The sequence below is a fragment of the Typha latifolia genome, chromosome 8 (genome assembly GCF_019914945.1).
Source record: "Typha latifolia isolate L0001 chromosome 8, TyphaL0001v2, whole genome shotgun sequence".
NCBI classification, from domain to species: domain Eukaryota; kingdom Viridiplantae; phylum Streptophyta; class Magnoliopsida; order Poales; family Typhaceae; genus Typha; species Typha latifolia.
The window spans coordinates 10,498,703-10,525,590 of NC_133093.1; the positions used below are offsets into that span (position 1 = coordinate 10,498,703).

Consider the following 26,888-nt stretch of genomic DNA (forward strand, 5'->3'; position numbering starts at 1 on the left):
ATCGGTACCGGGTATGAAAACTGGCTATTATAGCCGTTGGATTAAGATTATAATTTTTAAAGGTGCATTGAAGTATTTGCCTATATTTAATTATTCGTATCAGATGACTCAGCCAAAATTATACTATTTTTATGTATATTTTTTGAGCACAAATAAAATTGTTCCAAAACATACTTATATAAAGTCGGTCTCCATCTAATTCTCAAACGTATTCGTAGGTCCTCCGAGATAGTCTAGAAACAGAAAAAAAATAAAATAAAATAAAATAAAAATAAAAATAATAATAATAATAATAATAGGAATTTAAAAATAAAATAATAATAATAATAAAAATAGGAATTTATTATCCATATGATAATATTAGATATTGCGACGTGTGTGACGTGAAGTGACGCGTTGTTGGCCGGCTCGCACCTACAACATAAGCACTGACCGGCTTGGATTTCACTCGGATTTGAAGGTTTCCTTCGAAGAAATACTCAACGATTTGACAGGTATAAACGCACCGAGTCTACTCTAAAACTAGACTTACACGGTCAGCCAGTGGTGGGTAAGTGGACCCCATCAAAACCCACCAACTACCACACGAATCCCCTCCGTTATAAGATCCCCCCCCCACCTCTTCCTCCCTTCTTCGCACCACTCTCTCTCTCCTCCTCTCCTCCTCAATTTATTCTCTCGCTATCTATCCGTCATCGATCTATTCCAATGGAGGTGCTCTCTTTATCCCCAGTTTGGGGAGAAGGCAAGAGTAACGCCGGAATAGTATCGCCGGTCCTTGGTTCGCTATCGGGCTGGCTGAGCAAGGCTATCGAGCCTCCCCAGCCCAAGATCTGCGGGTCGGATGGGGGACCGCCCGTTACGGCGACCAGGATCCGGCTTAAGGACGGGCGGTTCTTGGCCTATTCGGAGTCGGGCGTGCCGAGGGAGAAGGCCCGGATCAAGATCGTCTATTCCCATGGCTTTACCGGATCCAGAATGGATAGTCTTCGCGCCTCGCCAGTAAGTTTTTTTTTTCCCTTCATTTATTTGAATTTATTTTTCACGGTGGGTGGTGTGACGTTTTGTTTGATGCAACTAATAATTAACCTAACTTGATGTAGAAATATATATTTTTCTTCTTCTAGAGGTAAAGTTTTTTTCTTTAGTTCTAGAAAATAAAGTTGGGGTTGATTGAGTGTGAGCTAAGTAATTCAAATACTTTTTTTTTAAACATTTATATATTCTTGAGTTAGTATTAAGATATCTACGTACTTTAAGATTCGTGAAGTCCATGAACTCAATCTTTTTCGCCAACTACAACTGGAGAATTGACCTCTCCCATGGATTTTCTTTTAAAACTAAGTAATGAAAAAGAAGTACAAGCATTCTCTTGGTTGGTTGGCACGTTCCTCTCTTCCGGGTCAACGGGAACATGCAAATTAACGTACCATAAGTTTGAATCTTTTATTTAATTCGAAGAATAATTCTAAAACGTGCTGTAATTTAGATTATATTCTCAATATGATAAAGCAATTGCGAATATCTAATGACCAAAATATGAAGACCATAATAATAGAATTTATAGCTTACATAAAATCGTCTTACTTTAAGATTAATATATAATGACGGTTTTGCCATCACCACTTAGAAAGAAACAGAAGGATATTTTTTTAGGGCCTACTGCGCTAATACGAATACGAAAAGTTTAGATTAGATAGGTTATTCATATCAATAAAAATTATTTAGATAATAAATACATTATTTGAGTCATAATCAGAATATGGTTTGTTAAAAAGTTAACACCAAAGAGGTGGTTTTTCGCAATAAACTAGAAATTGGGGTTATTTGCAATATATATATATATATAAACAATTGAAAATTTGAATATAAAAAACGTACACGTAGACGAACAAAATCGCTTGCTGTGTGCAAATTTGGGAGTGGGTAGGGAAGTAAATCAACACAAGTACACAACCCAAGCCAGGGAACGCATCTGTCGGTCGCCTGCTGTGTTCCTCCCCCCTTCAGCACTCTCGTCTTCTCGCCCTAGTAATCCACGAATCCCCAATGAAGTCGCTCTGTCTCTCCCCAATGTGGGTCGGGTCCAAGAGATTGGGATTCATGGCTCCTCTGGTGAGTTCGTTTGGGAGTCGGATCTACAGCGCCATCCGACCTCCCCCGCCGAGGATCCGGTTAGGCGACGGTCGGCACCTGGCCTTCTCGGAGTCGGGCGTGCCCAAGAAGGACGCCCGGTTCAAGATCGTCTTCTCCCACGGCTTTACCGGGTCCAGGTTCGACACTCTCCGCGCCTCCCCGGTGAGCCAAAGCGACCAAGATCGTCTTAGTCCTTGTTCGCGATTTAGAATAGCTACTCCGCTTGATTGTTCATGTATTCTCCTCTCCTCTATTCTCCGCGGAATAATTCTTATGGTCGTCATGGATTAATTACAGGAGCTAGTAGAAGAATTGGGCGTTTACATGGTGGGATTCGATCGGGCTGGGTACGGTGAGAGTGATCCGAACCCGAACCGTTCGGTTCGGAGCGCGGCATCGGATGTGGAGGAGCTCGCAGATGCATTGGAATTGGGATCTAAGTTCTACTTGGTTGGCTTCTCCTTAGGATGCCATGCGGTTTGGGCAGCACTCAAGTATATTCCAGAAAGGTAATTGCCCTTTGAAACTTTACTATATTTCTTTTCAATGCCTAGTTGTGTACCTACCTACCTACCCAATTAGGATACCTTTTTGGTTGCTATTAGTTATTCTGCAACTTATCATCCATATTTTACCCGTACAGGCTTGCTGGAGCTGCACTACTTGCCCCTGTTATAAACTACAGGTGGCCTGGGTTCCCCAAAGATCTAGCAAGCGAGGAATACAACAAGCAAGATCCTGGAGATCAATGGGCATTGAGGGTCTCGTACTACGCCCCTGCCTTGCTCCATTGGTATATGGAGCAATCTTGGATACCTACTTCAACTGCAGTGAAAGGCACGACTTATCTGCCCAATAAATTGGATGAGGAGATCCGGACTCGTACCAAGGCCGACGGAACTTTCCAAAAGGTCCGCAAACTTTATTATCATCTGGGTATCTTCAAAGTTAGTCTGAATTAATTCCTAGTTGCTTACTTGTTACGGTGTTCGTTCGTTTTGTGAACAGAAGAGAGAATTGGCGACACAGCAAGGAATCTACGAGTCGTTTTACCGGGACATGAAGGTTATGTTCGGGAAATGGGAGTTTGATCCGATGGAGCTCTCGCCGCCGTCTTGCGGTGTCCATGTGTGGCAAGGTGATGAAGATGGATTAGTACCAGTCCGATTGCAAAGATACATATCCAGCCGCCTCGATTGGATTGACTTCCATGAACTCCCAGGGACTGGCCATTTCCTGACCTCTGTTCCAGGATTAGGTGATAAGGTTCTTAACAATTTGCTGGCTCGTGAGGAAAAAGAATCCTAATTTCTTTTCTTTTTTTTAGGGAAGGAATTCCAAACAAACTAGTGTTAGTAATATCTATCTGGGATAAGAAATTAAGTGCTACTCTTCGAGGTAGGAAGAAATTTAAGTTGATTATTCAGGACGAGAAGCTAAAAGTTTTTAATTTGGTTGTGTAAATTATATGATCAAATGCCCATGTAAAATGTTTAATCTAGCAATGAGTTTATACTATATTCACTTCAGATTCTTCAAATTTCTGCTCGATATTATTCATCCTGGTTGATTAAGTTCACGCAATGGTTGGTTATTGTCAACCTTAATCTTTTAACCGAATAAGAAAAGTAAAAGCTCGTCATTATGATCCAAGAAGGGGTCATAGCTTAGCCCATAGCCTTCTTCAGCTAAGAAGCCGTTGACCTAATCCGAACCAGAAAATTGGTGGATCAGGTCAAGTCATTGTCTTTTTTGGAAGTGGAGCAAGTAATTTGGCTTACATAAAGTCAATTTATCCCAACTTATTCGAGATTTTAACTAATCTAAGTCTGCTCACCAAACATTATACATTATACTCAAGTAGGTGAGTTGTAAATTCATTTACCCCATTAGTTGAGTTTTGGTCTACTTAAATGCCACTTAAGACAATATGTATACATCTACAGAATTAGTCTTATTTATTATAATATAAATCACCCTAACAGAGTAACAGATCAGAGGGAATAGAATTAATTGACCCTTCTTCTTTTTTTTTTGCAAAGTTCTGTGAGCTATCGAGATTGACGTAGCCACGTATCAAGTGTTCAGTATCAAAATTTTGAGTTCTATTAAGATAGAAGCCGTTTAAGATTAATATTTAATGTTTTTTTCTTTACCAAATTTCTTACTAAGTATTATATGCACATATTCTAGATTTTTCGTACTCTGTTTGTTTTTTATTTAATGAATCTATAGTACTTAAACTTGTCCAGTTATTTTCATCCCAAATTCCTAACAATTCAAGAAACGTGTAGATTAGGATTTACTAATAAATTGAAGTATCCACTCTACAACTTTACTAGAGTCTATAACTAAGGATGCTATAAGATTAACTCTAATTTAAAATAATTATTATAGAGAAAATTATTTAGTGATTAGTAGTGACTTGACTCAATGACTTTGCTCGATTGATGGCTTAAAGCAATATCTTAGCTGTGCTGATTGGAAGTAATAGTTCTGCGACGTTAACTATACGGCTTATTCTATTGACTAAAATTTGATGTTAATTTAATAGTTTTGTCGACTTATATTTAGCCTCGGAGAGCCGGAGAAAAGAACATAAATAAATTAAAGCATCCAAGGGCTTAAATGATTGGACCACGTCACCTGAACTACTACCCCTGCGTAATCGGTGACTGACATAAGAGCACACCAGCCTTTAGCTCTCCGCTCTCCCATAAATGGGCGCAGGTCGGCACTCGGCAGGTATAATCTCCTCCTGCTATCCGCCCTTATCCTCGATAACTTTTATTATCCGTCTTAACTTATTCCGTGAATGGCAGGAGTTTGGGGTGGGAAGAAGGTCGGGATCGTGGTAGCGGTGGGGATTGCGGTGGGGAGTTGGTTTTATAACGCTATCAAGCCACCGCCGCCCAAGATTTGCGGATCGGATGGGGGTCCGCCCGTTACGGCGACCAGGATCCGCCTCAAGGACGGGCGCTTCTTGGCCTACTCGGAGTCGGGCGTGCCGAAGGAGAAGGCCCGGTTCAAGATCGTCTTCTCCCATGGCTTTGGCGGATCCCGGTCGGATATTCTTCGCGCCGCCCCGGTGAGCAAAGCGACCCTTTCCTTTTTGCCTTTTCTTTTCTGGGGATCTTTTTGCATATTGCCCCACCTACATCTTTTGCACATCGCGACTTCCGTTTCTTATGTAGTTGCAATTTTTCCTAGGCTAAAAGGACAGTTTTGGTGGTCTTTTTTTAACAATTTACGAATGTGCTTTGCAATTAGGTTAAATTATAGGTGGTGATCTTAAAAAATAAAAATGAAAGATAAATTTGTCAAAAATAAATTTTCATCTTGTTGTCGATTTATCTTGTTTTTTTCCCCCCTCTTTTTGCCATCCGTTTCGAGAACGATGGATCTTTTTGGCCTCTATCCCATTTACCTCTAATTCTTAATGCCAGTTTCTTTATTTAAAATGGTATCAATGAGCGCAGAGATAGCACATTTATGGGAAATATATCAAAAACACTTTTGTATTTTACTTTTATTTTTGTTTGCACTCAATCGATATATTTATTATTCGACTCTATATTTTATCTAAAATATCTCAAAATTACTCTACTGTTTACTTTTGTTAACTATTAGTTATAATATAAATAAGTTAAAAATAACAGTAATACCCTTGAACAAGTTTTTTAAATTAAGATAAAATTAAATGTTGAACTAGATTTGAAAATCTAATGAGGTGATAGTTAGGTTTTTAAACTTTTATTTTCAGAAGTACCGGAATATTTCTATTCTATTGACTATTGTTAGGATACAATTAACGTAGACCATTTTTGAAGAATTTTAGACAAAGTATAGGGGTTGAATAATATATATTCATACGGTAAAGTATAAGTAATAATAAAAATAATAAGCACAATGTTTTTGATAGATTTCTCTATAAGTAAAGATAGGATAGAGACCGTACATGGATGCCCCTGCATATAAATTTTGCGATGCGTGGATGTCTTGTATACTATATACAAATATCTTCTTGCATATAAATCTGCTCTGAATTCGATTAACTCAGATCTAGATCTTAATGTTTTAATCCACATAATAAATGAGATGGATTAAGTGTAGATAGTTTAGGATCTGATTGGATGCAGGTTTTGATTGTATTCGGAGTGAATATCCGTAGGAGCTCTAATGGATATATAATTTATTTTATTTTATTTAAATCCGTAGACAATGGATATATAGTTCATTAGTTAAATTATATAAATAGAAGTTTTAGATACTCTAATTTCTATATAGCATGAATAGTCAGTCTCCTCTTGAGAAATACCCTTTGTACTACTATGTTTAGTTGATATGTTAAGCTTGTATAGTTTTATAGAAGTATTCCGCTCTAAAATGTAGCTATTGAACTATCATAGTTTAGTATAAAAATCTTTGTAAATGTGTTTTTCCTTTATTTCGTGGTACACTGGCTATTCACTTATTCTTGAGGAATCCAAATCCAATATATTATCTAATTGAATTTGAATCCGATAATAAATTGATCAGATATATACATTACAATAAACTTTCCACTTAAAATTCAATTCGACCATTAATCCGACAAACTTAAATAGATATGAATCTAATCTTTGTACATATTTGACTGAATCTGATTTCTTCAGCCTGCCTAAATAGTTACATGCCAATTTTATACTGCCTTTCTTTCTCTCTTAAATGCTGTTTCTAGGTAGATAGCCTCTCTGGTTTAATTTTCCTATGCTGACATCCAGAAGTGGTAATTAAACTTTTAATATCATGGACGTAGGAACTTATCGAAGAACTGGGCGTCTACATGGTCGGGTTTGATCGAGCTGGATATGGTGAGAGTGATCCAAACCCGAAGCGATCGCTGAGGAGTGCAGTATCGGATGTGGAAGAGCTCGCTGATGCACTCGAGCTGGGGCCCAAGTTTTACTTAGCTGGCTTCTCGTTAGGATGCCATGCTGTTTGGGCATCCATTAAGTACATTCCAGAAAGGTAATATATATGTCCATGATTAAGAATTGTTCAAACACTAAGCATTTTAAAGTTTTACATAGAGTGGAAAACTGGAGCACTTATATATGATGTAGGTTAGCTGGAGTCGCACTGGTAGCACCTGTGGTGAACCATCGGTGGGCAGGGTTCCCCAAGGATCTAGCAAAGGAGGTTTACAAGGAACAGCAGGTTGGAGATCAATGGTCTTTGCGGGTCTCATACTATGCACCATGGTTGCTTCATTGGTGGATGAAACAAACTTGGTTACCTACCTCGACAGTAATCAAAGGCACAGTTCCCTTGCCTAATAAGTTGGATTTGCAGAAACATATAGAATCCATCGAGAATGGAACATCAGAAATGGTTGATTCTTTTCTCCTCTCTATCCTCTTTTTAATTTAAACATTTTCCCCATATTTACTCGTGCTCTCTTTGATAGAAGAAGAAGCTGGCTACTCAGCAAGGACTCCAGGAGTCGTTTTACCGGGATATGAAGGTTATGTTTGGAAAATGGGAGTTTGATCCGATGGATCTCAAGCCGACGCCTTTCCCTGTTCATCTCTGGCAAGGTGATGAGGATGGTCTGGTGCCAGTTAGATTGCAGAGGTATATCTGCAGCCGCCTCAGCTGGATTAACTATCATGAACTGCCAGAGACTGGGCATTTCTTGTCTTCTGTTCCTGACTTCGGTGATGGCGTCCTCAGAACCTTGCTGCTTAAATCTTCTTCAACATGAATAATTCGTTTTACCTGTTTGGACAATTACACACAGGAGATGGTGATAAAAAATAGCTTTAAGCATGGTCCGGAGACTCGTACTTCAATATTTTACAATAGCAGAAAAGTTCATGCTCTTCTTACTATGGAAAGGGGAACTTTATTTATGCTAGTGAACCTCTTATATTTATATTTTGCATTACACATTGGATATCTGAGTGTTCTATTATGTGTACAACTCGGTAATTTTCAGTTCCTATCAGATTCATGACCACCCATAGTGGGCCTGATATGATGATCTTGTTGTTGCCTTGTTGGTCATAAAAGTCCAAAACGCAGTGAACGATAATAAATGCCAAATACAAGGTGCTATCTATATTTTCCCTATTTTTTTTCAATCATTGTGGCAGGAGCAATAATGATATCATAAAGAAAGAAAGAAAAACTTCCTTAAACTGCTTATGGAAAAAAGAGATATATTAATTACCAGCCGTTCTGGCGTGATATCACATATTAATTACTTTCACAAACTAGGACAAATATCTGCAACAAGAGAATGACGTTATTGCAGCAACTGCACAGAGTTGCATGCCTCCTTCAAACGTGGCTTCCTGTAGTTCTTCATCACCCTTAAAGCTTCTCGCTCCAACAAGAGAATGGCATAATTGCAGCAACTGCTTACTAAGGTAAAATTGAAAATGTAAAGCCTTCAGGAATTTCTTGTTCATCATCCTAACTGAGAAAGCTGCTGCTGCGGTGAACTGCTCACTAGGGTGCATGGCTCACTGCAAATGTTGCTTCATGTAATTTCTTCATTCATCATCCTAAAGCTCGCTCAAACAAGAGGAAGCAACTCGTGCAGCAACTGCTCATTTAGAGTAAATATCTTATCGGAATATGGCAACCTGAGTTTTTTCTTCTTCATCATTCTAGAGCTCTGCTCCAACAAGAGAAAGCCACCGTTTCAGAAATTGCTCACCTAACTACATGTCTCATTTCAAATGTGGCTTACTGAAATTTATTCCTCATCATCCTAAAGCTTCGCTGGCCCATCTGTGTCCACGTAAAAGAGGTACTTCTTTTCAGTATATCTGATAGAACTGGTGACGTTGGCTCCTTTACATCGAGGTCACCATAATCTGAACAGAATACAAGACAGGAGGATGAAATACTCCATTATGCAGATTAATTTGAAAAAAAAAGAAACACATAAGGAATTACAGAAATATGACATGACTATAACCCCCAGAAAGCCAGTGACATAATGTAGAAAAAAAGAAACTACAGTCTCTGAGGTGGAAGATAGAAAGCTCAAATACATCCAAATACAATAAGAGCTGCATCCATTGCCCCAAGGGAAAGGGAAAAAAGTAGGTCATAATTGTGTGCAATAGTAATACTGTAAGATGAAATTATATCAAGGAATTGTTTGACCAAAAAGGGAAGAAATAGGTTAAAAGTAAGTCAAACATGTGGGAAATAGTAAGACTCAATGAAATTATTTCCAAGGAATTATTTGACAAAGAAACTGGTTAAAAGAACATCTTCAAAAGCATCTTTCTTGTCATCAGAGCTTGTGGAAGCAAAATCATTAAGGTTTCCAAGGCCTTACAACATGATTGGTGCATCTAGGATGTGAAAGTTCAAGAAGAACGGGTAGACTAGTACATTAGGCTAAACTATTCCTGCAGACTAGTCCAATAGGCTGAACTATTCTTGCAGACTAGTCCAATAGGCTAAACTATTCTTCTCTTGATTGGGCCATATGGAGAGAGAGCGAGCGAGAGAAGGGTGGAACAGGGTAAGATAAAGGAAAAAAGGGTTGCTGCAATTCCAACTGTGTCGTTGTCACAGCACATGCCACAACACCTGGCATGCCAACGCATCACTGGACAGCCATACTGCAGTGCGACAACCCGTGATCTAAACAATGTGTTACGAGATGATTGCCTTCATCAGTATTCTGTATTTTCTTTTTGCCGCAAAAAATCTGCTTTATATCTAATAGTCTTAGACAAATCATACATAAGAAAACACAACATATATTAAATACTGGTATTCAATCAATTATAAGAAGTCAAGAAACAAAAATGCTACTTAAATAAAGATATATGAATTCACCTGAAGATTTTGGGAGTTGATATTGCAATTTCAGAAAATTAGAGGCACTTTTGTCTTTCTTATGGCATAAAACTCGAAGTAAAGTTTCAGCATCAGTTGCACATCTTGTGCATGTTTTAGGTTCAGGGTGACAAGAGACATTCTCACTTGCGCTCATCAGCATTTCAATGATGGTGTCAGCCTGTAATTTGATAATAATCTTCTAAATTAACTCAAGAATTTTTTTCTACAAGGTTTTTTCTCCATTAAATAGACAGACCTTCAGAGTGTACAAGTTTAAAATCTGTTGAGCCAATCTTGCTTCCTTCTCAACTGTATCACATGGAAGGCCTTGACCATTTGCTATAAAGAGATCCTAGGAAAGAAATTATCATTTAGAGTCGAAATAGCAATATTGAATAATGAGTAAACAAGAACCATCTTACCTGCCAAGTCATAATTGTCTGAATTAATACTAGCAATTTATTGTAAAGAAAGTCAAGGGAACATTAAAGAATTTTAGGTGATCACAAGAAAGGTTTGAAAAGGTGAAAAACACAAGAATGTAAGCAATTAAGCACACAATAATTTGGAACATCTAGAGCTACTTCATATGGCCCTTTCAAAGCTAGGTTCTTTTGATTGGCCATACAAGGCTACAAGCAAACGTTGTGGGAGAAAGATGGGACGACAGGGATAGACCACTAAAGATAGATTAGCCGGTCATTTCTATATCGTCGTCTTTAATCCTAGCCTTCTCATTCTCACATCTTTAGGGCCATAATTTCTATTTCTGCTCTTGATTCTTGCATAAGAACACGAAAACTTCTTAGATAGCCAAAAAATATGATGAACAAGATTGTTGTATATCAATAAAAACCAAAGAAAATATAGCTTTGGTGATTGAAGAAAGTATAAATGAATAATAGCATAATCCAATTACTTATCACAATATTCATGAAATATAGATTTATTTTAATCAAGAAAATGACACATTAGTATAAAAAATGTATATTCACATGATTCCTTACCTTTAACACAGCCAGGTCTTCTTGCATCAGTGTTACATCCCTCTCAGAAAACACACGGCACGGGCCTCCATCCAACAGTACCCAAATATATCCATCCTACCATACCAGTTTCGTACTGTAAGGTCCAGAAACTATTACAATTGAATTATTCTTGTCTTAAGGAGAAAGGATTACCATGGCCGCTTGACAAATGCTTAGAACAACTTTGTCCCTTAATGTATCAATAATTAGATCGCATATGCAGTCAAGAACCTAAAAACATCAAGTTTGTAAGGGAACTACAGAAATTGTGCATGTTAATGACTTTCCGGATTTGAGAGATATTAATGTAAAATGTATAAATTAACAGAAAAGAGAGCACACATATTTTATAATTAAAATATTTTATTGACTTACTTGATCAATAACTGGGAGAAACATCTCCAAACGAGCACTTTCAACACTGCCTCGGTATAATGAGAAAAGGAAGGATTCACGCACATCCCAAAATATGACTCTTGGCCCTGCCGTACCATTATTAAACAATTAAAGAACCTCAAATATTATGGAAGTCATTACAGCGACCCCCATAAGTGGTGTAGTCCCTCAGCCGCAGAGTTGAAACCAAGTAATATTTGTTACCTTCCTGATGTTTCTGAACATTTAAAAAAAAAAAAAACTATAGATGCAAGATATGGGAAAGAAGGCAATGCTTTCTTCTTTTTTCCTTTCGTTTTTGCAAGAGTTTCCTCCTGTAATCTGATAATTTGGTAAAATATTTCCTGGATTAACACTATCAACCAGCACTTGCACATACAGAGAGTGAAGTGACTCTGGTTGTCATATTGACTTGACTTTGTGGTACACTGAGCGGATGGACAAGGAAAATAGTGTAGTGTACAAAATAGCTGTCCATAAAATCAATCAATTACACAATCAGTTTAGAGTTTTTTCTGCTGGATAACATTGACATAAATAGAAAACCTAAATTTGTAATATGTATGGAGACATGAGAGGCTCATTTTGCATGATTGTCATATTGACTAGAGTTTTCTCTTCCTCTCCCTCTCCTCCTTATAATTGCATTTGGAAGTACTCACAATACTATATATCAATCAAACTGTTTGGCAGGTGCATCATTAAGTACTTAAGGTAAAGAGTGAGCCAGTACAGACAGAATGAATTGTTAACTCACCAATGAAGTCAAAGATTTTCTCGCTTGCAAGGATCGCACTTCTTCTAACATCATCAAATACAGTAAACAATTCATCAACCGACTCACTCTGTGCCGACAAACTTTTATAAACAGCTGCAACATTTTGTCCATTTGTTGTATGAGACATGCAGTCTAACAATGTAAAACCTGTGTGAAGAACAAGAATGATATTTTTTTTGTAAATGATTAAATGAACAAATTATAGTATGTTAAGATTCTGGAAGAAAGTATGATGCCAGGCAAGCAACAGCTATTAAAAATTATTAACATTAGACAGTTTACTTACAAAGTAAAATAATAAACACAATAGTAAGAGGTGCATAGAACTGTCATCAATATGTAATACTTAAATATAATAATCAACTGAAAACTGTGCCACGGAGTTCAGCAGTATAATTATATCTTCTGATAACTAATAATAAATTATAATTTTCACTTGAATACAGATCTATCACAGAAAAAGCTAGAAAAAAGGATCTCCTGCTATTCCAATCACAAGAAGTGCTTAAATATCATTAGTGTGATTGTTGTAAGAGAGGGTATGTAAACATTATTTAATGTTAATATTGTTGTGAACTTGTGAATTTTACCCCAATCAAATAAAAAAGTGAAATTTAGATTGGTAGAGAAATCTTTGATTCTTTCAAACTGTGACTACCTGATCAAATTACTAGAGTTTGTAATGAAATCAAGGTTGCTTTTTGGAATTAAAGTGGATTTTCTAATGAACCCTAATTTACTCAATTTTTGGAGTTACAGCGGATTTCCTGGTGACACAGGTTTTTAAAAGTGAAAAGACATGATTAGGATTTTAGGCCCCATTTGGTTTGAGGTTACGCCTCAAACTCGATTAGTTAGTCTTATTTTTTAGTCGAGATTTGGGTACCTTAAATTAGTTTAAGGTAATTTGGTGTTTGGTTCTGAACTAGTTTAAGAGTATTTATTATTTGTGATGTGATGTGAAAAATGAAAAAGTGTTGTTTTGGAGGAAATGGATGAGATGTAAATTTAATGGACAAAATTACCCTTCTCATGTAATGATGGTAGTCATTATTATAATTTATGAATAATATGTGGTGTCTATAATAGTTATTTGCGGGCTTAAGTGTAATTTTTAAATTATTTGTAGGCTTATATTGTGTCTATAATAGCAATTTGTTGACTTAAATGAATATGAGAGATATATTTGTTGCCTTGCGTCTTATATAAGCGCATTCTTTGCTGAGGGAAGAGAGAGGAGAGAAGAGAGAGAACAGTGATGATGAGATAAGAGATGATTTGACAAGTCCCAGTATATGGACTTATTCTTCTTATTTGCAGACTTCATATTCTAAGCCAGCAAATAATCTGACTAAGCCCGCAAATATATAAACATATAAGCCTGCAAATTTCAGAATAGTGACTCATCACGTAATAATTAATTTTTCTTAAAATAAACCTCACATGATATTTATTATAGAATTGTTGGATGTGTACTGTATACAGTTAATTTAAATAACAATTTTTCTCCGTACGTCTGCAAATTTATTTTTAAGCCCGCAAACTTTTTTTGCAAACCAGCGAACTAGCCTTTGCTGCCTTCTAAGCTTACAAATTAGCCAATTTAATTAACATTAACCCCGCAGATTTATTTTTAAGCCCGCAAAACAACGTTTGCTAGCTTGTTTTGTAAGCCAGCGAACTAATCTTTGCTGCCTTCTAAGCCTGCAAATCAGCCAACTTGGTTAACCTTAATCCCGCAAATTTATTTTTAAGCTCGCAAAACAATGTTTCACACCCTTTTTAATAACTGACAAGTTACTTTTATTTTATCTAATTTATTATTAAACCTACATTAAACGATATTATTTGTAAAAATATTTTAAAAATAATTATATTTTATCTGCTCAAATTATTTACACTATTTTCCTGTAATTTTTATTTTATTTTTAGGGTTTTCATTATATGAAAACATAATATTTACCATATAAATATTTGAGTATTTTGAAAGAGAGAGAGGAGAAAAGAGAGAAAAGATGAGATTGACAAGACATTAAATTGATAGATCTAAATCATGTCAAGAGTAAAATTAAAATTAAATTAAAAGAATATTAGAATTTATATATTATTATTTAATTATTTATTGAGGACTGAATTTGATTAAGAAAAATAAAATTATTTTAATGTTTGGTTACTGAGCCAGTTTAGGGACCTTCCCTAAACCCAAAACAGGGCTTAAGTACTGCCTCACATTATAACCTATTCGCTCTAACATATTCACAAGGAATAAATGTATAATGTTGCGATGAGAGATGTACAAATAGAATAATTCAATAAAGCCTGAAAATAGCTTGCCAGATTAAAATACCTGATAGAGAAAGCGCCCAAGACTGCTTTATAGCATCTTCAATGTTATCCAGCTGGTCACGGACATACTACAATAAATAGAAGGCATAAAACTAGATGAACATGGATAATTTTGCAACATAATGTCCAAAACTAGATAATAAAAGCTTCACTCGAGCATTTCCCAGTCTTACTGTATTTAAAAACAGAAACTTCACAAGATTCATATCATATATGTGTTTATGGTCTCCATGCTGTCTTGCAGACTTGCATATGAATTATTGGGGGCCTTAATATTTTAATTTTCTTAACTAAAACTCTCCTATGCATAGACAACAAGCCCTTGTATAAAGAGAAGGGTCTATATCCTATATTCCACTTCAAGATCTTAGTTCTTTCACTTCCAACTTGTACTGCATATATTATCAATCTAAGTATAACTCCTAAATATTGGATGCATGTGTACCCACATATGCGTCCACATATATTGCATTGTCGGCACACCTCATGCTTAAGCACAAGGTATGCCAATCAGCATGGACCATGTCGTTATATTGTTGAGTGTGTTCAATTTCATTCATTGGAAAGCTCAAAAGAGAATTCAACTCACATGGAAATAAGCTGTCAAAACAATCAAGCCTTCTTGAGCTTGGCTGGATAAGGATCGATCAAGGTCAACTCATAGTCAAGCTTGATTAATTGGATCAGACTCAAATTTAATTTCAAGCCGAGCTTGAGCACAAGTCGGCTCAATTATATATAGCATAGTAAATAAGATTCAATCTGGTTATATGTTTGATTTGATCTTAATAAAGTGTAGACCACCTAAGATTTAATTCAAGCTGGATTTAAGCTTGAATTTGCTTATCAAGTGACTCAAAATAGGCTCAAATTGAAAATAACAATTTATGCTCGATGCTTTAGTTTGGGCTTGAAATTAATTTAAAGCAAGCTCGAACGGAGCTCGGCTTGATCAAACTTGGCCCAGTTACATCCCTACATAGAAAGCAACTATCTCATTCATCAGAAAGCTCGCAAGAAATCAACTATCTACCCAGCAAAGGGAGTGTTCAATTTAATCTCATTCAATGGAAAGCTAAAAAAGGAATGCAACTATCTACCCAATGATGCTCATATTTTATAGAATATTGGAGAATGAAACTCACGTAGAGAGTGTTCAATTTCACACACAGTTTTCGTACTGTCAAATTATTCAACTGAATGCTTATTTTCTCTTCCGGAGTTGTAGGCTGATAAATCTTTTTCCTTGTGAAGGGATTCACCGACTCTGCATAACGTGTCAAAGCTGGAGAGCTTGGGAATAATGTAGTCTTAGGAACTGCACTTCAATAGGACAAAGATTCAACTAAGAAGATTCTACACATTATTTACTTCATCTAACATATGATAATAGCTTATCAATAAGGTTAAACCATATTGTTTTGTACTGCTCATTGTCTTGCAACTAAATCCCTGATCACTAAAAGGTCAAGTTTGAAATCATAAAAACAATATCATTTGAAGCGTGAAAATAATATTTCTTTACCTGTCTTCTCATCCGATTGCTTAAACAGTAATATTTCAAATTTGATACTATATTTGAACCTGATTTATACCGATTTATACAAAAGCACATATGAACTTACAGTTACATGTTAATCAGATGTTAACTTCCATGCCTTGTTTACAATGTGATGTTGAACAGTTCAGCTAACAATTCCCAGCAAATATTTATCAAACAGGAAACAGGTTATTTCAGCTACTATACGAAAATATCAAGAAATTTTACTTCCATTCGGCACATTATGTTTTCTGATGAACACGACATTATGCAAATTTGTACAATTTAATAAACCAAGTCACTGGACAATTTGTTCTCTTTTCCTATTCTACACTTATAATTTAGAAATAAAACACAATTACTACTGGTTTACTAATGAGATCCTTGGAACAATACATAACAACAAGAAGTTGTTAGGCCCAACTATTTGGGTATGTAATTACGACACAAGGAGATGATGGTCTTGGTCAGCTATTGGAGAAGAACCGAGTGCAATCAGCTGACACTAAGTCAAAACTTAGGCCTAATTCAACTTTTTGGGCAATAAGGTACCAAAGTTTCTTGATGCTCAAGAGTAAGTGAGGTGCCATATGAGGATATGTTTCCATTGCATTTAATGAACTAAGCAGTTTAAGAAGGCAGGCAAGTTCACAGAGAATATTGCTCATAAACTAAAACAAGGTTCTAGCAGTAAGAAGATCATGTGCTTTGTACTCTTCTAGCTGTAGACATCGAAAAAATATGTATATCTCTGTTGCATAATGGAATGGTATCTATGGATGAAGTATAGGATTGACCGTGCTTTAAGGCATGGAGGGCCGTGCCAACTGGTGGTAGGCGTGGCACGGCAAGTGTCGGAAGAGAGAGAGAAAAAGAGGAGGGAGACTAGTAGCGCTTTGTCGTCGTCGTCGCCGCTCGCCGCCAACGAAGAGTCTTCAATGAAGCGCTGCTAGGAGGGGTGCCGTGCAGCACCCCTCCTACCACGTGCCGATACGCTGCCGTGTTGGCACGGCTATCGTTGCTTTAAGGGCAAAATGTTGGGCATATAGAAAATAAGATATCCAGAAAATAAAACTAGCCCAAAGACAATAATGTTCCTAGTCTATATTTCAGAAATAAACTAATGGTTTTAGATTGCACTAGAAGCCTTCAAATGTTTAAGCTCATACACATATAGATATATCATATCATAGACCATACCTTGTTGATTGACTATGTGCAGCACATAAACTTCAAGACTCTGGGAAATTCCAATGAGTAAAGATCGCAAATGGATGGTATCCATAGGAAGATTGGAGCTGAAGAATTGATCAACAGTCTGCATATGGCATACACTGAATGAACTTTTCAGGAACAGAAAGTAAGAAAAAAAATGAAATATAATTACCAGCTTCCATTGATTAATGATGAATCTAAGTGCAGTCACATAATTTTTGCTGACCATGAATAGTTAGGTTAAAGAGATTGGGTGCTGATTAATTGAATAACTGTAAGCATTATAGGTAAGGATGCCTTTCTTATCCTATTCCAAAAATAAGAATTAGAAGCATCCTACACATGCTATGATCTAGTTCCGTTCTGTAAGGTCCATCTGACTCTTAGTTTAACATAAAAATTAAAAGGAAAAAGCATAAAACTAGTTTATGTTCAGTTTAAACATTTCTGAGGTTATTAAGTCAACCTTAACCGTCAAAACTTAATTACTAGAATGGAAAAGGAAAGGAAAGTTATGGATGCGGAATCTCCCTAATTACCACTACAAAAAGAAAAGAGACACTAAATAACTGATTCTTTAAACTAATGATAGCATATCATTTTTCACCCAAAAAAGAGGTAATGAAGAAGTCTTTTTCTTTTTTCCTTTTATGGTACATTGTTGGAAATTTTTTGTTTGAATGATCATTCATGACACGAACAGCAATTTTGAGTAGACAAATATTATATATATGGTTAACTGAGAACAAGAGTAGAAAAGCCTTAGAAACAACCTTCAGCATTCAACTAAGATGTTCTCTTGGGTGTATTTCTAGCATGAATGGAACTACATGGAAACCATTCAAGATAAATTACATATTTTGAATAGACACAAACCTCCTCCACAATTCGAAAGACCTCAACCACAGATTTTGCTTGTCTTTGTTGGGATGATAATGGCTCCCAATCCTGTGGAAGGAAAATGATTGACCTCACAATCTACTTCATTGGAATGAGAATCAAGGAATAAACTTGTATTCGTATTAAAATGTGCCAGAACATATAATCACAAGAAACACCTGTAGCATATCCATATTTTGCGTGCTCCTATATCTGAGGTTCTCAATATCTTTAAAATATTACAAGAAGTTGAAACACATGCCTTTTTTTGTCAGCATTTGGAGTGGACTTCCATAAATAGAAAGTATTTTGTACTTAATGCTATGGTAACTTATCATATATCATGTCAATGTTAGCAAAAGGGAAACATAGAAGAATGTAACATTGTATTATATCATGCATGACAATATATGCATAGTCTACAACAAAATAAAATGCACAAGAATTGTAAAATACAATTGATGGAGCTGTATGCATCCCTATATCTGTCAGATCATCCAAACACGTACATAAAAAAATGTGCATGGCAAGAATTCCTTCACATATCATTCACCTGCACACAGTTTACACACAATAACACCTTTCTACATTGAGCAGGAAAATCTACCTCTATCTCTATTGCACGTTCTGTCCATTGCAAGATGCTTACATGTTGAGCATGTATCCACTGAAGAATTAATGGCCCAGAAAACTTCTTTATCTGTATGGAGAGAATGATCATGCTGATCAATATTAATCTAAAAACCAACTTCTACCATAAGAGAAACACCAAGTTTCACAACATAATTTTAAGATTGTCAGAATAACATCGATTTGCATCCTAGAAAAAAATATTCTGTCCAGTTTTCTCTCTCTTTGGTGCCCACTAGGGCAGCGTAATATTATGTATTTAAAACACACTTTTTGACCAAATAGGCATTTTTCCATTATGTTTTGGAACTAATACACTTATGAAGATATGCAGAGCAATAGTTGAACTTTCAGTGATAAAGGGAAAAGAATAAGGTCAAAGAGAATTATCAGTGATAGGGGGAAAAGAAAAAGAAATCAAACTTCTAGCTGATTATTAAGTGTGCCTAGACCAGATTCTTTTGAGCCATATAAGTTTTAAAGGAGAATGAATGTGAATAAGTGAAGTGCAGATCTAAGTTCTACCAAAGTAAATTATTTTTTTGCAGGGCAATGTACAAAATAAGTAAAACAAATCAAGTCATTTGGCAACAAGATATGAAGAAATTATGATCAGGCAGTTTCTAATTTTTTGCTATATATTAGGAAAAGCAATACAATGTATATGAGCTTGACAAATAAAATCATGCAGAAGTTTGTTTTTGCATATAATAAAATGGCTTAGTTTGAAGATCATATTACCTGGTATGGATGTAAATAATTGATCATGAAAGATTCCATGTTGTTTCCATAGAGAGCATAAAGTTTATCAACCAGGCAAAGCTCTAAACTATTTGAAGCTGTGAGGACTTCCTTGACATTCTCTGACAATTGTGAGAACTCTTCCAAGAATGGTTTCTGGAGATCATTCAACTAAATATTATACCCACCCTATCGCGAAGTGCAAAGTATAAACCAGGTGAATAAACAACTCAAAGTAAATAAGATCACCAGTCGTTCCCCATATAACAGATGCATGAGTATAAAAGCAAGCCTTCCAGAATCTGGATATAGTCTGCGTAAGACAGGATTGAATAAAGTGTGCTCTTTCTCAGCAATCAGCTTCAATTCATTAGCAAGGATAGCCAGGGGATGCTTTAGTTGCACGTGAGATTGGCTATCTGATAAGCTTACGGCCTATTATACAATAGAAATGTATTCAGTAAATGTACATCTCTTGAGTCTATCACTTCACAGCAAATAGCATAACTTGCCTGCCTATATGCAGCTTGAATGGACTTTTCAACAAATATGTGCACCAACATAGATTCAGGCAGAGTACCGGCCATATGTCCAATGTACTGCAATTAAATCAGTATTCACCAGATTTAACTTTGAAGTTTTTAGAAAAGGTGATGAATTTGGTTCACAAAAGAATAATCAGAGATGGTTATTAGAACTTTCAAAAGACGCAAAACACACTAGTTGCGATACAAATTTATCTTTGGATAGAAATTTAATTTTTTTACTACAATTTATTAAAATTCCTTATTAATAAAAGACAGTTTCATTCTGGGAATCTCATGTCAAAAAAGAAAAAAGTAGAAAAAAAGGATAAGACATTAACTATTCTGCTTGGGAGTATGAATGCACACACATTAGTAAGCTTCTTACATGAGAACACTAGAATTTGGCACCCTCAGTGCAAAAGAACCAGTAATATACAAGAAATCAACTACCCAACTATTACAGAATTATCCGCTTCCCTAAAATCCCTAATGAGCATTTATTCACTAAAATCATCTCATCATATACCAACACCATGTCAATAAGATAAAGAACCTTTCAGGTAATTGCAATTTTTCTGCCTGTAAAGAAAGGTTTAGATTCCTTCTACTGTTTGGTAATCTGTTCTGATTGTCAATGTCTTGTAAAGATCATCGAGAAAATGTGATCTTAGGTACCAACTGGTTTATATATTTTGGATATCAAACAGTTTGAGTGCATAACTTGTTCTAATTTTTTTGAATATTAAAGTAATTTAATCAAAAATTAAGTACCTAAAAGAAGGTCCTTAAATCATATTAGACATTATCCTTACTATTCAGAACCTTTAATTGCATTTTTATGGAAGTATGGAACCATAGAAATAGATAGGAAAATGAAAACCTGAACATTGCACTAGATACCGTTTTAAAACATCAATATGTTATTTGGTTAGCTTCTATACATTTGTATATTTTCAACTGACATTCTTGCCATTCAGTTCTCCAATAAGGTTGAGTATCGATAAAATTTTGGGATAGTAGCAAACTGTGGACGAACGAATGGATCATTTCAAAATGTTCAAAGGTAATAATTAATTAATTATATGATTTGTCAAGTCTAACCTTGATTTCTTTGCATTCATCAGTGAAACGTACCCCGCATAGAACTGCCAACGTTGCCACACTCTCAAAAGCAATAGATTTGTCCTAATCACAGAGATCACAGTAGTCCACATGGTTATATTTGCAGTAACAATACTAAAAAAAACATATTTATAGTTTATTTGATGTCTAGAAATGTTTTGTGCATATGAAGATGGACCAATGAGAATGCTAAATGGATGACAAATTTTGATCGCATCGAAACAGAGGGGTACAGTTTGTTTTCATTAAATTGCAAAAACAAAGTCTCCAAAGATAGGACAATGAACCAAGGATGGCCGTGCTGACCGGCACGGGGCGTGCCGATCGGCACTTGCCGTGCCAGCAGCGTACCGGCACGTGGCACGAGGGGTGCCGCACGGCACCCCTCCTAATAGCTTCGCCACGACCTCGTCGTCGAGCTCGCTGTCGCTGTCACCACTGGACTTCGCCGTCGGCGAGCGGTGACAGCGACCGGGAGCGGCAAAGGTCAGCAACGACGGCGACGGCTAAGGTGGTACATTTTTCTCTCCTTTTCTTACGGCACGGCCATCGTTGCAATGAACTACCTAAAGAGATAGGCATGTGAACTGAAATTACAGAAGTAACAAACAAAGAAAGGGTGAAACAAAGACCATGCTAGGAATATGGCATCTCCTCAAACTCTCGAAGTATATTTTAGAAGAGAACATAAGTATCTGCATGTTTAATCCAATCCAAATAACATTCTCAAGTCATCCACAACTAGGCTACCTCAGAAAATCAGAGTAGAGGATTGCTATAAGGCTACAAAACCATTTTAGACAAGTATGATGGCTAGCACAAAATATTTATACATGCCAAAAATTTATGTGACTAAGCATCAAACATGAAATTAAATTGATTTGAAAATGCATTGGAAAGTAAAGAAAAGAACCTGACTAAAATGCAGGTGATAATCCTCCAATTGATTATGACACCATGACTTGATTATGAAAAAGACTGCATCCACAAAATTTAGAATTTTTGTACTACCATAGGATTCGACTGAACAGATAAGATGGTCTATATAAGCTTCTCCAATTCCGTCATCATAGTTAGATGACAAAATTTTCTGCATCTGAAGAACTGTGTATCTCAAAAGCAGAATCTTCCCTGTTTGAATGAACTAGAGGAGGAAAAGTAGTTGTTGCTTAGAAAACGGCAAACAAACACAATTAGGTTAACAAAGAGATACTTAAAATATTGAATTCGGTACTACCACAATTCAGACGGAGATCTCCAAATTAAGTGTCACTACAAAGTGAGAGTCTATCTCTGTTTATAATATCGAAAAACTCTATAAAACGTAAGAATCTGTAAAGCAACTATAAAATATTCAATGTACATTATCATTCTTCTGTCAACATGGTTGTGCCGTGCGTGGATCAGGTTTTCCAATAAAATTTCAGATTTCTATAAATGTAGACACTCTGCTAATCAAGATGTAGTATCATTCTTTTCTCCTGTTAGTTCTCAGGACCTAAATCGCCACCCAGGCCGATAGTAATCATTGCTCCAATTTTGGGTTGTCAGGTTATGAAATACTTGAGTACTTAACCAAACACACTATGCATACTCCATGAGTTTTCTACTATCAAAGAATCTAACAAGAGGACAGAAAACATACCTGGTAGAAAAGCACCCAAGCATATAATGTGTCATGAATCTTCTGGATAATACCTAAAATGGGCCAGGTCAATTTAAGAACTCCCAGTATTTCATCTGCTTCCTAATTATGAACCAGAGACAGAAATTACATTCAATTATAAATTTTATGTATGCCTATATCAGGTACACATACAAAGCCATTGCAAAAGAAAAGGTAAGATCAGTTACCTCTATAATCTGTCCATCTTCAAGAATATCAAAGATGCTACAGAGCAACTTCTCATACAGCTTAAGATTAAAGTGATAACTGCCGGTCCAAAAGTAACTTTCACCTTGAAGCCCAAATTTCCCAGGCATTCTCAACAATTTTGAAACATATTGTTTTACAATTGTCAGGATATCAGCAAATCCACCAGAAACATTTAAACCCTGATCCTGAGATCATAGAATGGTTAAATGAGATATAACTGCAAAGAGAAGGGAGTCCTCTACTTGAGAATTTAAACATATATATATATATATATATATATATACATATATATATATATATATCAAATGATCAAAGTATGTACATGCAAAATAACAACACAAGTTTATGCTGCCTGACACAAGGCAAGTGTCGAGCAGTACCCATTGTTCTTGCCCCCTTCTGCTTGTGGAGTTATCTACTTCTCTATGCTCTCCATAGAGAAGTTGAGAGGGTGTGGCTCAACACCATGCCATCGGCACAAGACCACGTAGTGTGTCAGCAAATCCCCATGCCATGACATGCAATCCTTTGTTTAACCTAGTTAATAAGATCCTATGAAATTTCATTTTTGTGACTGGTGAATAATGAGAGATCTTGCCTTTATACTTCTAAGCTTCGAGAGAAACATCTTTAATGTCCCTTGCATATTCAGATCATCATTAACGGAAACCATTAGCAGTTCCTCTAGAACATTTGCCTGACAGAATGATAGGACCAAATGAAATAGTATCTTTACTTGATAAACAATATCATTGAAAGACAATTTATAAGTAACTCACCTGTCTCCTCCGCCACTGTATGTGCAACCTTTCATTTGGAAAATCTGTCTCGCAAATGGCACTTAAGAGCTCCAGCAATAAGAAAGGGATATCAATTTGTTCAAGTGTCATCCTTAATCCAACCAGCCTAAAACCTTGCTTAATGCATGCATGCATTGTTTCTGAGATCTGAATATCAGTGAAAACTTACACTATCTGAAAATTTTGGACAATGAATCTTAACACCAAATAGAGAGAAATCAAGATGGAAAACATAGCAAAGATCCAATGAAAAAGGAGAAATTCACTTCCCCTATCTAGGTATCTAAAGTAGCCTTGTGATTATGACTGGATCAGTCAAAATAACTTCCAGGAATATGATCACATCATTTACAAGATCTGAATGGTTATGAGATGGTTATGAGGTGGCTATTTGAAGTTAATCTAATAAGAAGATCAAATTTGCTCAATGTATTATTATGTAATTATATTATCGGATACAATAAAGAGCAGAATAAGAGTCATGATCACTAGATCTTTTCATAAAGGCCACTAAATTCTGATTTGTGATTAGAAATTTAAAATCATGTCAGTACAAACTAATGAAGCAATATCTTTCAGTAATGAGAAACAAGAAAAGACCAACATCTTTATCATTCATACAATCCATTGCCAAATTTGTAGCTATGTATCAAATATAATAATTAAAATATTTAGGGGACTACGAGTAGAAATAATAATTCTTTTTAGACAGGAACAAGAGTCAAAGCCATATAAAAATAAATATTTTAACCATAAAAAGCCAGAGGACTTCTTTGCATCTTTAGCATGCTTTAGAAACTCAAGATCTTCACCAGATCTGTTTTTCAGCAAGAAAAAAGAATAAATTTTAACTTGTCTAAATCTCAAAATATGGTGGGTCGGTGAACTTGATCTAAGTTCTGAAAACTTTTAATTTTGGTAAACCTCAAAGGATTGTGGGGGCCTTATGAATAATGACTGAAAATTTAACAGCAACTTTTCAATGAATGATGTGTAAAACTGTTAATAAATGCTTGCAGAACTTTTCATACTCAGAACAGTCAACTATCAAAAATAATATCTGATAAAAGTGGAAATCTATATAAGAGTATTCCTTAATCATATATGAGAGCGAGGAAATCTTGCCTCCATCTGAACTCTAATGGTATCGAGGAGGTCAGAATAGCAATTTTCCTGTTGTGATTGTGAGATTAATCCATCTCTTTTAGACATTAGGCCCTTTAAAAATCTGGACTTCTTTTCCTTCTTCTTCTCTTCAAGGAAATGAACCTCTCCCCTGGATGGACATAATATATGTGTCACTACATACATTATACGAACATGTGTAATGCATGTGTGTGTGCGTCCACAAAGAGAAAGAGAGAATTACCCCAAAACTAGAGAAGCAAGAAGGACCTCATAGGCAGTTTCTCTCATATCATCATCAGACAGTCCTTCAAGTGTCCTAAAACTACTGATCAGTTCAATAGGGTAGCATAACAAAATAGCTACTCGTGAAAATGCACCAAAAATTAATGCAGCAGGAACAGTCAGGCAATACTCACTATCAAGTACTTATGAGCTTCCATTAAGTCCTACATACCTGTAACCAATGCTGGTAAACCCAGTGAAATTGTATCTGCATCTTTTATTGATTGAGAAGATTCAGGTATTGTAGCTACACCAATGCTGCTATCATTTCCAGATAAGCCAATATCTTCATCAACTAAGTACTCCTCTTTCCTAATTGAGTTTGATGTGCTCTTAGCAGCTATTTCACCCCCAGTATGAGGGGCAGCTCGTTGAGGAGGACAACCATATGTTGGTTTTGAAAGGAAAAAAAATGAGTTCCCTGATGAGGAGTTTTTCTGCGAAATGCAAAACTCATCAAGAAGTTTATGTATGAAAAAAAAAATCCAAGATATTAAAAGTAAGTAGATGTCAGCAACAACACAACATCACATCAAACTTAAATGAGAAATATAGATCATTGAACCCGTAAGTATCATATCAAATGTTTGCCAATGTAAAGAGAAAGGATAAGCTATAAGATCAATGACTCCTGAAATGACTCAACATGTTGTTTCTTTATAGTAATACCATTAACCGATATAAAACTCAAAATTAACAGATTAAATCCAAGTCACTCTCCAGAAACTCTACCAGCAATACTGAATAGTAACTATTGATAGTTACAATGGCTTCTTAAATTACCGTTTGTCAAGATAAGGACCGTTGTTAGTTATCATACTTTTACTATCTAAGACTTTAAATAACTCAAAAATATCTTAGAGAAAGGGGAATATAACATTACTGAGGAACCTATGCATTGGAATGCATCAAGATTCCAGTTCTGTCCTCACATCAGAGTATTTTCCCCCTCGACAAAACCTAGAGCAGCAATATCTTCCATACACAGTAAGTTGAATATCAATTTGCCGAGACGCAAAGTAATCCCAGTCCACTAATCGCACCATGGCTTTACACATTTCTAGCCATCAAGACTGATCAGAGTTGTAGGATGCCATTGGAACAAATATGTATAATCAGGAAAGACTTCTCACCATGATCGGATACTTCAACCCATCAAAGTACCTCCTTGTAGCCTCCGAAGGATCAAACTCTCCACCTGAGTCGGAAACAAAGAACGGCTTCAAGAATCCAAACCACGAGAAACAAAAAAAAAAAAGATTCAGCTGACGCTCACCTGATCCTATGAGCTCAAGAACGTAATCCGCGCTGATAGTATCCAAATCGACCCCTGCCAAATCGATCGAGTTCCCCAATGGAGATCGAGCCAAGCCCGCCGAAAGAAGGAACTCGAGGAGCTTACGGCGATCGCGGCGGTACCCCTCGAGCAAGAGAGGGTATTCCATCTCTTCTAAAGGGAGAAGCGGAAGAATCCCTAGTCGTGGGAGTAAGGAGACGACGAGAAAGAGAGCAAGAGGAGGTGCGGGCGGAACATATGATGCCGCCCTTCTAAAGGAAGTGGATATAGCGGTCAAATGCCGCAAAGGATGTTGATTCTTCTTCTGTTCCTTTTA

At 36.2% G+C, this 26,888-nt stretch overlaps 3 protein-coding genes across 13 annotated transcripts; 2 read left to right on the forward strand and 1 right to left on the reverse strand.

Moving 5' to 3' along the window:
• Nucleotides 1-586: 586 nt before the first annotated feature.
• Nucleotides 587-3,676, forward strand: LOC140794319 (probable lysophospholipase BODYGUARD 2). 2 transcript variants are annotated; one of them, XM_073146315.1, is made up of 4 exons: nucleotides 587-1,002; nucleotides 2,434-2,645; nucleotides 2,780-3,047; nucleotides 3,145-3,676. In XM_073146315.1, the coding sequence occupies exons 1-4, from the start codon at nucleotides 709-711 to the stop codon at nucleotides 3,442-3,444; spliced, it is 1,074 nt and encodes a 357-aa protein (XP_073002416.1). In that variant the 5' UTR covers nucleotides 587-708; the 3' UTR covers nucleotides 3,445-3,676. The 2 variants fall into 2 exon arrangements, with proteins under 2 accessions (XP_073002416.1, XP_073002417.1); XM_073146316.1 differs by lacking the exon at nucleotides 587-1,002 and adding an exon at nucleotides 1,722-2,298.
• A 1,038-nt stretch (nucleotides 3,677-4,714) lies between these two features.
• Nucleotides 4,715-8,153, forward strand: LOC140794320 (uncharacterized). Of its 2 annotated transcripts, none has more exons than XM_073146317.1 (5): nucleotides 4,715-4,881; nucleotides 4,959-5,224; nucleotides 6,935-7,146; nucleotides 7,242-7,509; nucleotides 7,586-8,153. In XM_073146317.1, exons 1-5 carry the CDS (start codon nucleotides 4,857-4,859, stop codon nucleotides 7,880-7,882), a joined length of 1,068 nt encoding a protein of 355 aa, XP_073002418.1. In that variant the 5' UTR covers nucleotides 4,715-4,856; the 3' UTR covers nucleotides 7,883-8,153. The 2 variants fall into 2 exon arrangements, with proteins under 2 accessions (XP_073002418.1, XP_073002419.1); XM_073146318.1 differs by having other exon boundaries at nucleotides 4,735-4,881; nucleotides 7,589-8,153.
• Nucleotides 8,154-8,322: 169 nt separating this feature from the next.
• Nucleotides 8,323-26,851, reverse strand: LOC140794317 (protein unc-13 homolog). Of its 9 annotated transcripts, none has more exons than XM_073146309.1 (27): nucleotides 26,552-26,851; nucleotides 26,409-26,473; nucleotides 25,448-25,712; nucleotides 25,235-25,298; nucleotides 24,991-25,141; nucleotides 23,845-24,012; nucleotides 23,664-23,762; nucleotides 23,044-23,250; nucleotides 22,835-22,936; nucleotides 22,103-22,333; nucleotides 21,169-21,252; nucleotides 20,053-20,139; nucleotides 19,790-19,975; nucleotides 19,541-19,696; nucleotides 18,777-18,869; nucleotides 18,167-18,238; nucleotides 17,276-17,393; nucleotides 15,681-15,802; nucleotides 14,537-14,603; nucleotides 12,169-12,336; nucleotides 11,391-11,497; nucleotides 11,169-11,246; nucleotides 10,995-11,090; nucleotides 10,244-10,339; nucleotides 9,985-10,165; nucleotides 8,876-9,002; nucleotides 8,323-8,800 (listed from the first exon to the last, which is right to left on the reverse strand). In XM_073146309.1, exons 1-27 carry the CDS (start codon nucleotides 26,718-26,720, stop codon nucleotides 8,788-8,790), a joined length of 3,372 nt encoding a protein of 1,123 aa, XP_073002410.1. In that variant the 5' UTR covers nucleotides 26,721-26,851; the 3' UTR covers nucleotides 8,323-8,787. The 9 variants fall into 9 exon arrangements, 8 of the variants coding, with proteins under 8 accessions (XP_073002410.1, XP_073002407.1, XP_073002408.1 ...); XM_073146306.1 differs by having other exon boundaries at nucleotides 15,681-15,853; XM_073146307.1 differs by having other exon boundaries at nucleotides 15,681-15,853; nucleotides 23,044-23,244; nucleotides 26,552-26,848.
• Between the last annotated feature and the right edge of the window lie 37 nt (nucleotides 26,852-26,888).